Source organism: Mya arenaria, chromosome 4, assembly GCF_026914265.1.
Source record: "Mya arenaria isolate MELC-2E11 chromosome 4, ASM2691426v1".
Taxonomy (NCBI): Eukaryota; Metazoa; Mollusca; class Bivalvia; order Myida; family Myidae; genus Mya; species Mya arenaria.
Genome location: NC_069125.1, coordinates 40,235,121 through 40,253,895, shown reverse-complemented (window position 1 = coordinate 40,253,895; position 18,775 = coordinate 40,235,121). Strand labels below are relative to the sequence as shown.

General features: G+C 33.9%; 1 protein-coding gene across 2 annotated transcripts; it reads right to left on the bottom strand.

Moving 5' to 3' along the window:
- Positions 1-26: 26 nt before the first annotated feature.
- LOC128230430 (protein saal1-like) lies at positions 27-16,798 on the bottom strand. Of its 2 annotated transcripts, none has more exons than XM_052942693.1 (12): positions 16,712-16,798; positions 11,033-11,194; positions 10,575-10,700; positions 9,676-9,759; positions 8,625-8,704; positions 7,433-7,492; positions 6,951-7,066; positions 6,035-6,158; positions 4,832-4,914; positions 4,274-4,444; positions 3,059-3,396; positions 27-1,044 (listed from the first exon to the last, which is right to left on the bottom strand). In XM_052942693.1, the coding sequence occupies exons 2-12, from the start codon at positions 11,189-11,191 to the stop codon at positions 622-624; spliced, it is 1,764 nt and encodes a 587-aa protein (XP_052798653.1). In that variant the 5' UTR covers positions 11,192-11,194; positions 16,712-16,798; the 3' UTR covers positions 27-621. The 2 variants fall into 2 exon arrangements, with proteins under 2 accessions (XP_052798653.1, XP_052798652.1); XM_052942692.1 differs by lacking the exon at positions 16,712-16,798 and adding an exon at positions 15,579-15,597.
- Between the last annotated feature and the right edge of the window lie 1,977 nt (positions 16,799-18,775).

Genomic DNA, 18,775 nt, shown 5'->3' with positions numbered 1-18,775 from the left:
CAATATATTTATATCTTTTATTACGGTATATCAAAAATAAAAATTCCTATTTCATGATCGTATGTTTTACATTCATGATTTCATTTAGCTGTAGTGAATTCAGTGTGAAATGCATACTCAAAAACAATACAAGAGCACTGCAGATGGATGCCGACCCTATAAGTTATATCATCAACATATTGAAAACATAATTCCCCTGTTATTCAGGTCATCTCCAAAAAACATCAACTGTGTTCTTAAATCACTCACATTGACAACAATCTATACATGTATGCATCGGTGTATTTGCATCTTTGTATAGTTTAATACATTCAAGCATATTATCTCAACTTTTAATGTGGTTTGTGATGCCACATTTGATGAAATTATGCACAATCTACAACACACTGTACCCTAAGTACTAAACTTTAAATGTATATCATGATGGTAAATTTGATGAAATTTTGCACAATCTACAACACACTGTACCCTAAGTACTAAACTTTAAATGTATATCATGATGGTAAATTTGATGAAATTATGCACAATCTACAACACATTGTACCCTAAGTACTAAACTTTAAATGTATATCATGATGGTAAATTTGATGAAATTATGCACAATCGTCAACTCACTGTTCTTTAAGAGCCATTTTCATTCAGCAAATGCTTCGCCGAGTCTGCCCTTTTCACAATTCTACAGTTATCAATGTCATTCAAAATCCTTGAAAGTCTTTCTTTCTTGTGCTGTGAAGCAAGATTTTGCAGCCTTGTAAACAGACTCTGTCCATCTTCCGTTTCTTTCAATGTAAGCCCAAAGTTGTTTAAACGCCCCCGACTGCAAGCCTCATCAAGGTAGGTCAATATTGGAACACAGTTTATGACAGGGTTGTCTCCCTTACTCCTCTGTTGAGATTGTTCCCCCTGATTGACAATGTCACTTGTTGAAGGCATGTCATTGCTAGTGTCAGTGTGCTGGTTTTCGGTGTTTTGACCATTGTCTGTATTGGAATTGTTTTCACCCTCCTGCTGGGTAGTGTCTTCATGATCTGTCTTACTGCTCTCCTGGAATAATGACAATCTCATATTTACTTGTAGTTTAGTTAATATGAATGTTCTATAAAAAGAAACACATTAATATTTTTTAAAATGCTGGCCCCAATTCCTCATACCGTAATAATTAATTTTTTAATTGTAAAAAGCCTGAGCAGTTCATTTCATTAAGCCAAATTTCTTTCTTAACCTTAATTTAACTGAATAAAATTTAGTTTATCAAAATTATATTTAAGATTAGTTCATTTCAAAGTCCAAAAAACTCTTAAGAAGGTAAATAGAACACAAATTACACCATAAACAAACAAACAATAAGCTTAGCTTAATCCTGTTATAAAACATTTCATGAAAATGGGGCCTGCACAAAAAACTTTACACATACATTAGTTTGTTAGTAAAATGGTCCACACGTCTTCAAATCTGTTCAGACACATTCTATGTATTTGTTTTATACATAATAAATGTGTTAATTTTTTTCATTAAACTGAATAAATATGCTTAAACTTTGCTAAATCAGAAGAATGACACTCGCTCTCGAGAAGAAACAAGTAAGGGTTTCTTTTTCGAGAGGATATAAAAAAGGCATCTGTGGAGCACCAACCGCTGACTCAGATCGTCATGGCTAACACATATACCACTATCCTTCTATCAGTCTATGTCAAAATATGTTGAAAAGGAATGTTGATTTACAAATTATACACAATGCCAAGCTGAGCAATATCAATAACATCTGTCAGTGATATAATGATGAAATGAACAACTTAATTTATATATACTATCATATTAAAAACAAGAGCTGTCACAGAGACAGGGCGCTCGACTATTCCGCCGCTTTTCAGTGTAAGGATTGAAAAGTTTTGGCGAAATATGCATGGATCACTATTAGATTAGATTTCAATGCAATACATGATGTGCTGAGATATTAACATAAATGTAGTAACATGCAAAATTTTAACAAGAAATTTTAAGTCTAATAATAAAGGGCCATTATTTGCAAATTACAGTTATCTAACTTGGTTATTCAATTAGGTTGTGTGGTTGAATACCATTGTATAAAGTATCAATGCAATACATCAAGTAGTTGCTGAGATTATCCTATGTGTGGTAACATGCAAGACCTTAACCAGAATTTCATAATAAAGGAGCAAAAAATATATAATATGAAAGATAGAGTTATCTTACTTGATTAAATAAGAAGATTAAATGGTTAGGAGCCTGTGTGTAAAGTTTAAATGCAATACATGATGTATTGACTTAAATGTGGTTACATGCAAAACCTTAACCAGAATTTCTATGTTGAATCAAAAAGGGGCCATTATTTGAATTAAATGCAAACTAGAGTTATCTTACTTGGTTATTTACGTGGATTGGATGCTTGAGTACCATTGTATAAAGTCTCAATGCAATACCATATGTAATTGGCGAGATATTAACCTATGTGTGCTTGCACACAAAACCTTAACCAGAATGTATAAGTCGAATAATAAAGGGCAATTATTTGCATTAAATGCAAATTAGAGTTATCTATCTTGGTTAATTAAGTAGGTTGGATGGTTGAGTACCATTGTATCAAGTCTCAATGCAATACCTCAAGTAGTTGCTGAGATATTAACCTATGTGTGCTTGCACGCAAAACCTTAACCAAGGTGTGACGCCAACGCTTGGGTAAGTAGTATAGCTCTCCTTATTCTTCAAATAGTCGAGCTAAAAATTATTGCAATTAATGCAATAATATATATCCTATATTAAACACTGCATATTGAAAGCGGACACTTGTTTGTATATTACTCGAACAAGGGTCACAATTCAATAATTATTTAAGCAAGTGTTATGGCCTTTCTGTATATGCATATTATCTCTCTCAACATGTGTACCAAGTTTCAATTGAATATCTTAAATGGTTATTGAGTTATGACCAAACACTTTTTTGCATAACAACTACGGTTATCGCTATGGTGACAACACGAAGGCAATCACAAAACCCTGATTTTGTTTCCTTAAAAAAAATGGTAAGCTAATCACTTACAACAAAGGCAATTTTGCAGTAATCCAGAATCATTCCGGATAGTATTTCATACAGAACTGATAGTTCTTTTAACTCTGCTTGTTCAGTTTCATCCAAACCATTTTCAGCCTCTTTATTTTCTTCAGCAGATTTGTTTTTGTTATCTGCATCCCCAGCATCATGTGGAGTTTTCTTAGTCTCTGATTGGTCAGCTGTGGCTTTAACTGTGTTTGATTGGTTGGATGGAGTCACATGATTTTTTGAATCTGGATGGTGAGATCTGACAGCTTCCCGATATTTTTGAAGCATAGGGTATACTGGCTCCAGAATCTTCAACAATATTCTCATAAAACGTTCATCTGAAAAAGAAAATAGACTACATGTTTAATAGCATTCCCTTCAACAACTACATACAGTCGAACCCCATTAGCTTGAACTTGGTTGGCTCGATTTCTTCGATGGCTCAAACTGGATGTTAAGGACCGATTTCTTTCTACTGAAGGTAAGCATTCCAGCTTGGCTCAAATTTCCTGAGGCTTGAGATGTTTTTGACATTCCCTGGGAGTTTGAGCCAATGGTTCGACTGTATATCAAATCGAAACAATAAAGGGCATAAATAAACCAAAGAAACCAGATTTTATTAGCCATGTCCATTATTAAAGGATTAGTTTTTTTATGATCACAAGCAATACCACAGTCAAAGTCATAAGTTGCTCTGTGAATAGCAGCAGATCAACCATTCGCCTTGTGATGTCAGAGAGTAATGTTGGTACATTCACTATCACTAAGTAGTCTTTAAACAATTTTTAAACATTGGAACAGTAAACTGATGCCATCATGGTGTTCATTCGTCAACATTCCTTAGTATGATATTTATAAATTTAAAACTTTAATAAATATGAATAATTATACAAACACTACAGCATGTACACTAAGATATATAATAATACATTGGATGTTTTAATAGCTTATAGTTGTCTACCCTGAAATTTAGCCGGGGATCTGTTAGAGTATGAGGGATTCATACCCAAAGCAGGGTTGAGGGACTTAAAAGACACCTTTTGAAATTATAAAGCGATCCAAGGTACTTCTTACTATTTGTGATGCAAATGTACAGCAAGAAACAATCTTTACAACTATACAATTATAGTCTTAAGTTTCCAGCTCTCAATCCTGATTTTAGAATGAACCCTGAAGTCAAACAAGAATGACAACAGTACTGAAGGTCAGACATACCATTGCAGATGTGTGAGTTTGCAGCTGGAGGTCGCGAGGAGAACAGAATGTTCAAGACGGAGAGAGCAGAGGCGAGTGGTCGAACCTTCCCATCCACACCCACAATCTCGTACTCACACACTATGTTCAGGTACTTCAGTACTTTCAGTTCCAGTGCTGCTGTGTGGGCAACTGGTAAATACACAGATGTTTTGTGAGATAAGATAAAATCAAAATGAAAATCCATAATTCTAAATATTCTTTTATAATTTAAACCTACAGGCTAGAGCTTACCTATAAATGTACAAGTACCCATTTACATTTATGGAAAAATGTAAATATGAGAGATGAAATGATGCACCACCTAAGACAAGACATTTATCTTTTTCAGCAAGATGAAACTTTTTATCTGTAAATTGTGTGACACAATGACAAGAGGATGGTTTTTATTTTAATACATTCCTATGTTCATTTATGGAGGACATTTTATGAGGAAGAACTGATAAATTTGGCACTTAATAGTATAATAAGGTAATGATTATTTTGTTTTATTAAGAATATACTAAAGAAGCATCTCACCTAGAGCCTCAACCCCAGACTCAGTGGTGGAGAAACTCTGGAAGATACGTAGGGACACCTCCAAGGCGTCAGTGTGACCACTACTGAAATATGACATGACGATGTTACAATAATAGAATGTCTAAATTAGGGCCTAAAATCGGGACACAGTGGTGGAGAATCTCTAGATTAGCCGGGATACCTCCTGGGCCTCAGTGTGATGGCTACTATAATATAACATGGCTAGTGGTTTAAATAATAAAACAGCTAAATTAGAGCCTCAGCGCAGTACACAGTGGTGAAGAAACTCTAGAAAAACAGGCACATTATGAAGTATGACATGGCCAGTTGTACAATAACATACAATCTCTACAAGCAGATACTAAAACTTATTTGTTTCCTCAGTTGATCAGGGCTGGCCTCATGTTTAAAATAGTCACTGGTGAAATATTTATGCATGGCAGAGATATGCTGGCAACATCAAGGCTATGACTTAATTCTTAAACAACAACAAACAAACTAATAACTTAAAGTGATAATCTGATTCAGAATTTAGTTTAACATTTACAACAGCTATTTATCAATGTTAAGTAATCAATTGATATTAACCAAAACATAGTTGGTTTGTAAAATGAAAGATGACTATGTACAAAAAATATGACTCCGAAAGCAGCATAATACTTATTTAACAGGCAATTATTAGTATATTTAAATTGATTTGAATATCAGTTCTACACTGTGTGAAATATTGATATGTTCACAAGTGAAACGGAAGTACAAAATTTTAAAATGACTACATGTGTATTACATTTTTTATTGTTTACGTACGGTCAATATCTACTTGGATAAACATGTTAAGACCAATGACATTGTTCAAAAAGGTTTATGGTTACTTTTAATTTATGGTAATAAGATTTTCTTAAACAAAGAGGGAAATTAAGGAACACTCTTTAGTCCTTAAAGAGTTGCCATGGCATTAAGGTGTGGTGTACTCTCCTTTGGAAGGTTTACAATTTCAAGAATACATGTATAATTACTATACAGCATAAAAATTATGAATGTTAACTTAAATTTATCTTTGTTGAGTAAACCATCCATTCAATTTCCTATCAATTTGTATCAATATATTTACATCAACATTTCTTATAGAAACTTCATTGTTTGTATACAACAATACTGCTTACAGCGTAAACCTACGTGAAACATAGACTATAAAACCACTACCCAATTTGCTCTGTTGCCTCCATTAGAGCATGCACAAAGTCTATGGTTGCCCAGGAGATACAGAGGTCAGGCTCAAGGTCGAGAAGTGTGTCAACCAGTTCAGCTGTGTTCTTTAACAGGTCACCTGTTGTAATGAATGTCATACAACAATTATAGCTGCTTGAATTTCTGTGAATATTCATATTTACTGGAAACCTATAAACAGACAAAGTAAACAATTCCACATGAGTAACTGATGACCACAATTTGTATTCAGGTAATACACAGAGACAAACTGGAAAAAGGTACTGATCCATTTCCATTTTAATAGTTCATGTTCATTCTGATTTATTTTAGCTTGATTGTGACGAAAGCTGACAGCTAATAGGGTCATGCTGAAGTCTGTTTCCTGGGAAGACACCAGTACTGGTGTCAATTTTGAGAGGCCATGAGAAGGTACCCCAGGTTGGGATTGAACCCACAACCTCTTGGGTGAAAGGCGGACACCTAATCAACTAGAGTGCTCTCACCCTCGAATTCAATTTTACTAGCCAAATCATTCTGACAAAATGTTGCGCTGTGTGTGGATTTTTTTTTAATTTCCTTCAAGAAAAATTAAGTACTTGCAGCTATGTACAATACAATAAGCTCATTTCAATAAAGATCTAAGTTGATTTTAATCGTAAAAAGAAATGATCGTAATGTCATATTTCTGTTTTTTGCTACATATTTGTGAGAATTGAACTTCAGCCAGTATTAAAAATAAACACAATTTTGAAGATATAAAAAATCAAACTGTTTTATCAATTTTATCATACTGTAGAGTGTAGAAGGAACTTGTCGATTTCCTTGAAAGGACCAGTAAATCAGGCATGATCATTAAAGCACTTTTAAAAATATTATAATATGCAGCTAAAAGTATCAAAGCCATTCTCACAGTTGGTTGAGCTAGAGAGGATGAAGGTCAGGTGTCCAATGATGTCCTCCGAGCGCTGAATGGCTGAGACCCACGGTCCTCGAGATCCTGTGTTCGCCAGACATGTTGAGACCAACCTGTTAAAGGCCCCGGATGTTTAGCTTGACTGATTGTTATAACAAGTGACAACAGTATGGGCATAAGCTGAATAACTCAAATGTTAATCAAGTCATCACATCATATGTCCAACAGAAAACAATAATCAAAGTTGTCATTGAAAACCTTAAGACATGGAAAAATGGTTTAAAAGCAAGATAGAATTTTTTGTTACTCTTTGTGATATCCTTTATCTAGATTCCCGAACATACATGTGCTAGATGGTAAATATCTTCTGTGATTAGTTTGTATTTACTTAACAAGTTATAGTGTTGTGGAGTAACTGTGCTTTATTTGTAATGATATAAATGACAATGTTTATATTTTCTTAAAGGATGTTTTTTTACCTTGTATTTTCTACCAGAGTTGGCGTATCCCTTGTTTCCATCATTGACAACATCAGCTCACTTAAATTGAATACAAAATTCTGTGAAATTATTAAAGTTATAAATTATAGAAGATTTATGAACTCATCTCTTACTGTTTGTATTATTTTGATAGGTCTTTATTGCAAAAGGTTATACCGGTACATTATTTTGCATGTACACACATTGTACATAAATGGGCTGACATGTTAGTCTCCACACACAATACACAATGAATTTAGTAATTTAAAACAGCTATTATTCAGGCATATTTCTATTATATAGTTTCCACGAGTTCAAATATTGGACCCATTCCCCTAGCAAAATATATGATATTTTTCCTATCTGCAGAAAAAATCCCAATCAAAGGTTAAAAAAATGATAAAATATTTATATGAAAGTCTTGCAATATTACATGCAACTGTCATAATTTATTGCAATAGATATTTACACTCTGACTCACACAGATATTTCAGTCATTTCAGATCTATGTAAAGGGAAAAGAAACTAATATTTTAATAATTTCCTAATTTACAGGAAACAGAAAAGCATGTTCTTTCGAATGTAAATTTTCCCAAATTTTTATGTAAAGGGTTGATTTTTTCTCAAGAAGGCACCTTCGCGACACAAATTTTCTCTAAAATGTCTAGGGTCTTTTTCCAAAAAAATGGGCATAAAAAGGCTTGTTGCGGTAAAGGTCTAGAGGAGATATCCTTAAAGTGTCCAATTCATTCACAGTCCCATTTCAACAAATTTGAACTGAATTGCACTAAAACTTTTTTTATTATGAAATCAAAACCAAGAGTTCATAAAAATGGTGGTTTAAAAGACATACAAGCTACTTTTAAATGTTAAAGTGACTGTACACCAGATTGGCACCAAAAACAGTTTTTTCTGTAATGAATCTCAGGACAATTGACAATGACAATGCATTGTACACATCGATACCAAGTTTAGGTCAGTTTTCGACAATTTTCTTCTTTTTTTTTGCTATTTCATCATACGGAGTACAGCCCCTTTAATAAGTGAACTAAACAATAAATGAATATGTACATAAATTCTAATGCTGTGTTTTTATTATTTTTAAATATTTCTTCAAATGATGTAACTTAATATTTGTAAAGTGTCAATTTTCAACAATACCGAATCAATTTTTTATCCCTATAAAGCTTACATGAATTTATGGTCTTGAGCCATTCTGTCACAGATTGGCTGCTCACACGCCATATTTCCAAGAACACCAACACATATTTCCTGAAATGATCAATTTTTGATATGTGATATAAAAAAGAAACGCTGTTCTTTCTGAATGCTAATGCACTTAGTTCCTTTGTATTTCTTCATTACAGGGTCCTCACCAAATCACAATTGGCAGTCCTCTTTTGCATTTGCCTTTGTACTCACGCATATTATACATCTTTTATACAGCCAAGCTTTTTCAAAGTAATTACAACTAGGATTTTAACACTGTGAAAATCATTTGAATGAAGCTAGGCATGTGATTTCAGTTTCGTTTGTACATAATATATAATAACAGACAAGTATATTACCACTGCAAGGGAAGTTAATGGTCCAAAACTAAACAGCCTGTTGTCTTTAAGATGAATTTAGATTGTAATAGAGAATAATTGTTTGTTTCAGTGTAAGATGGCAATGTATTTCACCGAGTGTGCAAGAAAAGCTAAATTATACGAGTGGCATAGCCACTAGTGTAATATTTACTTTCGTTGTTCACGAGGTGAAATATTTTGCGATCGTACACTGAAACAAACAATTTTTCTTTTTATTATGTGCTAGAAGGGATATAAAATGACATTTTAATTTTTCAGAAAAGCAGGCCAAATTGTATGCAACAGAAACGTCATTTCAGAATTCACACTCCTGAAATTGTGTCCTAGCCCAGTACATGCTAATGTTTGATCCGGACGTGAGAATGGTCCAAAATTCCAAAACAGTGAAAAATATCAAAATGATATATTCACTGTTTCAAGCAGCGAAATATTATTTGACTAATAAATCTATATAAACCACATACAATAAATGGATATGCCCACCACACATGGTAAAAAGAATAACAACAAAGGAGCTATTAGTTCTCTGTTAATCTTAAATGATTTAAAACTTGACTTTAAAGATATTAGATAAGATTTTCAGACTAAAGACATAATTTGAATAGTATTATAAAAGCAAGTTAAGAATACATATGCCAGATATGATCTACTTACAATAACTCTTGGTGCTTTCGACTTCTGTATAATTCCAGTCATGATTTCTACGGCCTTAAATTCATCCAAGAATTTTGCCACATCCTGGTATAAAGAAAAAATATTCTTCCTAATTACTGGACTGCACTAGTGACTACATATATACAAGTATAAAAGGAAGTAATACAAAAAAATAGAAACAGACATGTAGTCATACATTCACTACTGTGCAGGAAATGTAATGTTCCAAACAGAACAAAATGAAACTAGTCATTCACTCTTTAATGCAAGCTACATATTATTTTAATGTGAATTGCATTTAGTACACATCTTTTGACTCTTTAACTTACCAGTATACATGATCATCAGGGTCCATATTTTACTAGAGTGTATCTTATTATCATATTTTTAAATATTTAATCTTGATGTAGCACTATATATATGGAAACCGATTGGATTGGCTAAAAAATGTTACACTATGCCTATCTGAATTGCAAGTCCTAAGCATTCAACTAACTACACCTGTATCATCACATCATGTTACTAGATCTTAGTTTAAACTTTATTTATTTCATGACAATTGTGAAGAAAGTTATATTAACTTCTACTAAGTCACTCTTTTGGGCACGATGTTGCATTTGAAAGTGGTCTTGTGTTGTTGGGGAAACCGGAGAAGCAGGAGAAAAATCTACTTGTCCGGCTTGGTGACCACCAACCATACTCACATGTGCTCAGACCAGTAACCAATCCCAGGACACCTTGGTGAGAAGCGAGTGCACAAACCGGACAACCATAATTAACTATGTACTATATCTTGTTGAACACTTGTTCATAAAATGAACACTACTTGTATAATTATCCAAACTATTGCCTAAAACTGACAAAATGTGATCAACTGAAAAAGTCAGAAAAAGGCTTACAGAGTTCATAGACATGTCCCAGAGTTTACACAACTCGTTTTGAAGGTCATCATCCACATCAACAACAAGCTCACCTCTCCCATCACCTGAACCTCTGTCTGGCCCTGCATTCTCCTGGTCCACCTCCTGATATGCAAAAATTAAACATGATACTTCGAAGAAACAAGTACTTGAACACATGCAAAATCAAAATGCTTAACCACTAAGGGATTTGATTTTGAGAATTGTATTCTGATAGAAATACTTGTTTATCTTAAAATATGACCATGTAAAATCTTGCAAAATGAGATAGGAAAATCTCTACATATTAATTGCATTGTTATTGAAAAGAAAACTTGTCTTTAACAGAATAACCAATACAATTTTTCTTTCATACTTCAGGTTTTTTCCAACAAACTTTAAAATCTATTTTCAAGTTTATCATAACCTTCTAAAATTCTCAAGATCTTAAGACGAACCTCGATGAGTTTAATTAGTGTCGTGAAGAGCCAGTGTTTGCTAAATGCAGTATCTCCAATACACTCAGCAGAGATTAAGTCTGAATTCTGGGCCAACTCTGGAGGTGGGGAGGGATTTCTGTCCTCTGCAGGAGAATCGTAGTCATCCGATGACTCCATAGTCTTTGTGAAAAAAGAAAAAATACTTATTATTAATACAAAATTATGTTGACAACTGAAGCAAAAATGGTGTTTGAAAGGTATGCAAATACTTCCAAAGTAAGCTTAAAATGGTTTACAGTCAGTATTATCCTCAGACATTTCTTATTAAAGGAATGTCTAAGTGCGTTTTACAGGAGACTTTGGGAATAAACTTCACAGCTGTGGTCAAAATTTATGTCAAGCACTAGTACGTAGGAATTTTGGCTAGTACATTTCAATGACCGTTTACAGATATTGTGATAAATTAAGGGTATGTGTTTGTTAAGGCACACATTTTCATTAGGTGATGTTGTAGCGGGATAATACTTTATAAGTCCGGTTGGTCCTTATAGATTTACAGACAGTGATCAACTATCATCTCATAAGGTAGAAATACTGTCTTTTCTGCACCTTCCTTTCAAATTCAACAGGTTAAGAACCATTGTTTTCAATATTTATTTATCCTTTTTGGTATATTAAAACAACTGTATTAAGCGTGGTACATCTAATTTGGGAGTAAGAGTGCGTCCTTAAGTAACATCAACCTTAATCTCAAATTCTAGTCGCTATTTTAAATAAGTATTATATGTGAATTTAAACACTACATATTTTCCTTCCAATAACATATTTAATTTGAAGAAAATTCCAAATTTTGTGATTTCCCACTTAAAGATTTTCTTTGTTGGATGTGTCCTACTGTTATAAGTTAAACAAAAGGAAGCTAAACATCACAACAAAAAAATCAGAATTTTTCTTCCTTTCTTAAAGTCATCATTTTTTTCCTCCCTGGCCTGCCCCCAAATTTCATATAACAAGTCCTTCTCTGGTTCATATAACCCAGGAGCAGCTAGATCTAACTCTTTTAAGTAATATTGAAATCAATGATTTGGTTATAATGAATAAGGAATAACTACAAGTCAAAATAACACAAAAAAGTTATGCAAAAATGAAAGTAAAGATCTTGTTATTGACAAGGTTACACTGAGCATAACAAATGTCTGCATGGTAGCCATGATCCTAATTAATTTAACACCATTGCCAGGAACCACTTGCCAAAAAAATAGATCGAAACCCAGCATTCAAGTTTTGTAATTTTTCAAAATGTTCGTACAATCCATCTATCAAAGAGACAAAATTGGCATGTTACGAATATTTTCTGATATTTCGATAACATGTGAGAAAATTTGAGACGCTATCATAGTTTTATACACACTTCTTTTTCTCCAATTACCGTATGTTACCCTTCATTTAAGCTGCACTCTCACAAATTAATAGTTTTGTTAAAAAAATAATTTTGCCTTTTTTGGTCTCAGAATCAGCTGATCCTTCAGTTCAGTCATATATGAAAACTAGAGATGCAAACGAATATTTGAATATTCGATCAAACATTTGGTATTCCAATGTCAAAATCGTTATTCGAATATTCGGAAAAAAACAACAACAAAAAAATCTTAATAAAGAGAATAAACAAGAGCTGTCACAGAGACAGCGCGCTCGACTATTCCGCCGCTTTTCAGTGTAAGGATTGAAAAGTTTTGGCCAAACATGCATGGATCACTGTTAGATTAGATTTCAATGCAATTCATGATGTGCTGAAATAGTAATATAAATGTGGTTACATGCAAAATTTCAACCAGAATTTTTTAGTCTAATAATAAAGGGCATATATTTGCAAAATACAGTTATATTTCTTGGTTATTCAATTACGTTGAGTGGTTGAATACCATTCTATGAAGTCTCAATTCAATACATCGAGTAGTTACTTAGAAATTAACCTATGTGTGCTAACACGCAAAACCTTAACAAGAATTTCTATGTTGAATAATAAAGGGCAATTATTTGCATTAAATGAAACTAGAGTTATCTTACTTGATTAATTAAGTAGGTTGGATGGTTGAGTGCAATTGTATCAAGTCTCAATGCAATACCTCAAGTAGTTGCTGAGATATTAACCTATGTGTGCTTGCACGCAAAACCTTAACCAGAATTTCTAAGTCGAATAATAAAGGCCTATTATTTGCATTAAATGCAAACTAGAGTTATCTTACATGGTTAATTAAGTAGGTTGGATGGTTGAGTACCATTGTATCAAGTCTCAATGCAATACATCAAGTAGTTGCTTTGATATTAAAATAATGTGTGCTTGCACACAAAACCTAAACCAGAATTTCTAACTCGAATAATAAAGGGCAATTATTTGCATTAAATGCAAAGTAGATTATCTAACTTGGTTAATTAATTAGGTTGGATGGTTGAGTACCATTGTATCAAGTCTCAATGCAATACCACAAGTAGTTGCAGAGATATTAACCTATGTGTGCTTGCACACAAAACCTTAACCAGAATTTCTAAGTCGAATAATAAAGGCCTATTATTTGAATTAAATGCAAACTAGAGTTATCCAACTTGGTTAATTAAGTAGGCTGGATGGTTGAGTACCAATGTATCAAGTCTCAATGCAATAACTCAAGTAGTTGCTGAGATATTAACCAATGTGTGCTTGCACGCAAAACTTTAACCAGAATTTCTAAGTCGAATAATAAAGGGCAATTATTTGCATTAAATGTAAAGTAGATTATCTAACTTGGTTAATTAATTAGGTTGGATGGTTGAGTACCATTGTATCAAGTCTCAATGCAATACCACAAGTAGTTGCAGAGATATTAACCTATGTGTGCTTGCACACAAAACCTTAACCAGAATTTCTAAGTCGAATAATAAAGGCCTATTATTTGAATTAAATGCAAACTAGAGTTATCTAACTTGGTTAATTAAGTAGGTTGGATGGTTGAGTACCAATGTATCAAGTCTCAATGCAATAACTCAAGTAGTTGCTGAGATATTAACCAATGTGTGCTTGCACGCAAAACCTTAACCAGAATTTCTAAGTCGAATAATAAAGGCCTATTATTGGCATTAAATGCAAAGTAGAGTTATCTAACTTGGTTAATAAAGTAGGTTGGATGGTTGAGTACCATTGTATCAAGTCTCAATGCAATACCTCAACTAGTTGCTGAGATATTAACCTATGTGTGCTTGCACGCAAAACCTTAACCAGAATTTCTAAGTCGAAGAATAAAGGCCTATTATTGGCATTAAATGCAAAATAGAGTTATCTAACTTGGTTAATTGAGTAGGTTGGATGGTTGAGTACCATTGTATCAAGTTTCAATGCAATACCTCATGTAGTTGCTGAGATATAAACCTATGTGTGCTTGCACGCAAAACCTTAACCAGAATTTCTAAGTCAAATAATAAAGGCCTATTATTGGCATTAAATGCAAAATAGAGTTATCTAACTTGGTTAATTGAGTAGGTTGGATGGTTGAGTACCATTGTATCAAGTTTCAATGCAATACCTCATGTAGATGCTGAGATATAAACCTATGTGTGCTTGCACGCAAAACCTTAACCAAGGGGTGACGCCGACGCTGACGCCGACGCTTGGGTGAGTAGTATAGCTCTCCATATTTTTCGAATAGTCGAGCTAAAAACCATTTGCCTACAACAATGATGTTGTTTATAAAGTTTGTTTGTCTTGTTTTTACAACGACTGACCCCTAGTGCCAGAGGTGTGAATGTGATACACTAAACACACGTCATATGTCATTTAGGAACATATCGTCGGGTACTTTAAAAAGTCCCCCTACTTTTACAATATCTGGCTAGGAAATGGCATTAACACCAATGTGTTGTCTTTGCTGCAAATAAAGCTGTACAACATTCAAATCGCCATGATATTAATGCCATGTGCTACAATAATGTTGTAACATATATGTGCTTTAAACTGTTTTCCATGTTTCAATACAATGTTCGTGTTTTGAAATGTAATTGTATAGTATAGCATTTTAGGATATATTTTAGGATATATTTTCTCTATTGTTCAGTAATCGAATATTCGATCAAAAGAATTACTGAATATTCGAATATCAATTTTGCCATTCGTTCGCATTCCTAATAAAAACTCAAAATAGAACTTATCTGAATTGCTTGAAAAACGTTCGGAAATTGCAAATTTCTTAAAGCTGCACCCTCACAGATATACCATTTTAACAACTTTCTTATTTTTTGTTTTGGAAAGAGCAAATTTTATTGTAAATATCTGCAAACCAATGATATAAGATTGCTGACAAAAATCAGATCGTAGATTTTCATATTTCCGTTCAAAAATTAATGTCTTATGGCTTAAACCATTACTAATGCACCAGTCAATTGTAACCACACACACACACCCCCAAGGTCCGGGGATATACCGGGAATAGCTGGGGAAATGGGGCCGTGTTTTTACCTTCCAGGTGACCCCGTAGTGCAGGGTGAAATTGGTGGTTTTGTCTTTACGCCAAAAATAGCGGGGAAAGTTCCCTACCTATGGTCCCTGGGGTGCAGGGGCATTTGGCGGGGATATAACCAGCAGTTCGGCTCCGCATCAATTATTGAACTTAAATATAAAAATCTGCGATTTCATTTTATGTCAGCAGTCTTATATAACTGGTTTCCATGGATTTTCGCAAAAATTGGCTTGTTCCAAGTCATTAATAATAAAGTTGTTAAAGCGTTCAATCTGTAAGAGTGCAGCCTCAAAGCATTACTCAACTCTTGCTCTTCAAGCCATGAAAGATAAATTTAAGACCAACCAGATAAAAAACTGGGACCTTTTCTTTGTTAAGCCTTCTTATATCAATGTTTTTCAGACATTTATGCCAAAATTGGCTAATACCTAGACCATGGACCTATAAACCATGGATTGGCAACTCTCATCTGTGTTATGCGATAATCTCAAACTCATGTGTGCAGCGGGATTTCATTCAGAAATCTTACCATGTGGTCATTTTTGAGACGTCCGACATCGGCCGAATATAATATACATGTAGGAAAACATTAATTAAAATTGACTTAAATGCGTGGTACTTTTATTTGAGTTGATAATAGTCCAATGGAATCTGATTAAAATCACAGTTATTAATTATAATTAAATCTATAACGAACAAGGCATTATTAGCAGAGTTGGCGGAAATAACCGAAGATCGCCGTTAATCACCGATCGGAGATTCGACGGAATTTTTCGATATTTGCCGAGCGCGCGCTAAGGATTGTGGGTAAATTATTATTTCTTATCGTTTCACCGATATGGGGCAGTTGCCAATCCATGCTTTATAGGTCCGTGCCTAGACCAAAAATTTGTGAATGTGACAGTGCTGCTTTAATGATTTTCTTAAAAAGGAACACTCCAACATCAATTATATATATTAGCATATAGCATTATATCATTATTTGATTCTTGTTGCTATTATCCACATTGACCACAGCTTTTAACGGTTTAAATTTATGACATTTAGTGATTTTTTTTAGCTGTTCACTTTACAAATGTATCGCGAAAACATATTGCAAACCATATTTATTGTCAAGCAATGCGTCATATCGAAAATGAGAAATTCTTCAACGAATGAGAAAATACATATACATAATACGATGAGTTTTGCGAATATTGACAATCCTGACCTATTGCTTCTTTATTGTTTGAAGTTATTCTTTTAATTATTTATTTTTTTTAAGTACGAATTGATCCATCTTCACCATCGAAAGGTCACATACCACTATTACCAAAAAAGTCTGGGTTGTAGGGAAAATTATATTGTTTAGGGGTTGTATAATGGTTGTGGTAAAGTTAACATAACATTAGGAAAACCATATACATTTCAACGCTGTAATTATCAGAACAATGTTCCACATGATCACAGCTTTCTGGCAACGTTAAGGAACGTTGTCACTACGTCATGTCAAACGTTTTGGGAATATTGTCACAACGTTAATTGTTACCACATTATTGAATATTGTTTCGTAATGTTGTCATAATGTTAAGAAAATCATAGATTTTAACCTAATGACAATGTTGTGCACATATATTTACCCACAAAATAATTAAAACGAAACCTATGTCAGTAAATTATACCTTGGTCATTTTACTTGTGATGTTAATGTGTAACTTGGATGCCTATATGTGTCCCTTTTTAAAGCTGCACTCTCACAGATTGATTGTTTTGACAACTTTTTTTATTTTTTGTTTTGGAACGAGCAAATTTTTGCATAAATATCTGAGAACCAGTGATAAAAGACTAATGGCAAAAGATCAGATCGCAGATTTTCATATTTCTGCTCCAAAATTGATGTTTTATGCATTTTTCTTAAAGCGTTCTTAACGGTCTTAACGGTTTAAACCATAAAACACTCTTTAAATTGATTTACAAAAAAAAAATCAACCATACATGTATGCCATATCCCCCGGCGGGGGGAGGGGGGGGGGTCCTCCGGAATTTGTATCCTTCCCTCGACCTCCCGGATGGCAATAATAACAAAGTAAAATCGCAGTATGTGTGTGAAACTGAATGTAAACAAAGAACTCCACCTGGGAGAAAGGACTTCATGAATTACAATTTGTTTGTTTTTTCTTTCAAGTGATAAATGCCAAAAGGAAACTTTTACAAAAGTGATTAATCTATTTGTAAAAATGCTCTTATAGGCAAACAAATATTTCTATTTGGGATATGGAAGAAATAAATAATATTTATAATATTTATTCCATTTTTTTGTCCGAAAATCATCTTTGCTGATAGTAAGCAGATTTTTTTTAATTCACTTTGGAGAAATGTAAGCTAATTTAATACTTTTGTACTTTTAAAAAGGTAAAGGTTTTAATAGCAATAAATATGTGTGAATATTTTTCGTACTCTCAGAAAAAAATCCTTGGAATGGTCTCCAGAAATATGGCATGTTGATTCAACGTAACAAGCAGAAACTTCAATTTAATCATTACGAATATTGCTTTGAATGAACATTGGTACCCCAGATCATGGTAAGGTTCCATGTATGAAGACGTACAATGCATGGAAACGATGAGTATAAATGACGGGGCATGCAGGCATAATGTGACACGAAGTGATTTGAATAACAGGGCAAAGAACACTAGCTAAACCAGGGGGTGGGAGGAGGGGGGGGGGGGGGGCTAATAAAATACTCCCAAATTGCACTATTTCGGAGCATAAATTGTTAAAAAAAATTCCCCTCCGCCATCACTTTTAAGCTATATTAATTTCGGTCCTGAGGGAGGGGCGCAAGTCAAAAGGTTACGTCCCTAAGTAACACAAACTCTTAACATCAAAGCCTGGATAATCCCCTGTAGAAGGTCTAAACAGGGCATGTTAAGGCAGGGTAGGGATTCAACAGAGCAAAACCAATACTGCACCAATATGGGATAGAGTGAGACAGGGTAGATATTTCAGAAGAGTACAAAATATGCGGGACATTGCAGGGAAGGGAATATAATGATCAGGGCAGGGTTTTGTAGAGCAAGGCAGGTCCAGACAGGGTAAGAGATAGGGATGGGTAAGGCCGAACACATTTTAACATAATAGTAAAAGGTACATGTATATAGGGTTGGAGTCGGATAAAGTGGGATGGGCAGTGAAGGTAGAGTTGGCGTTCTATTGTTGGGGAAGAAAGGACACGTCGATGTGAATAGAATGGACTTTGACAGGAAATGGCCGAACATGGCTGCTAAACAAAGAC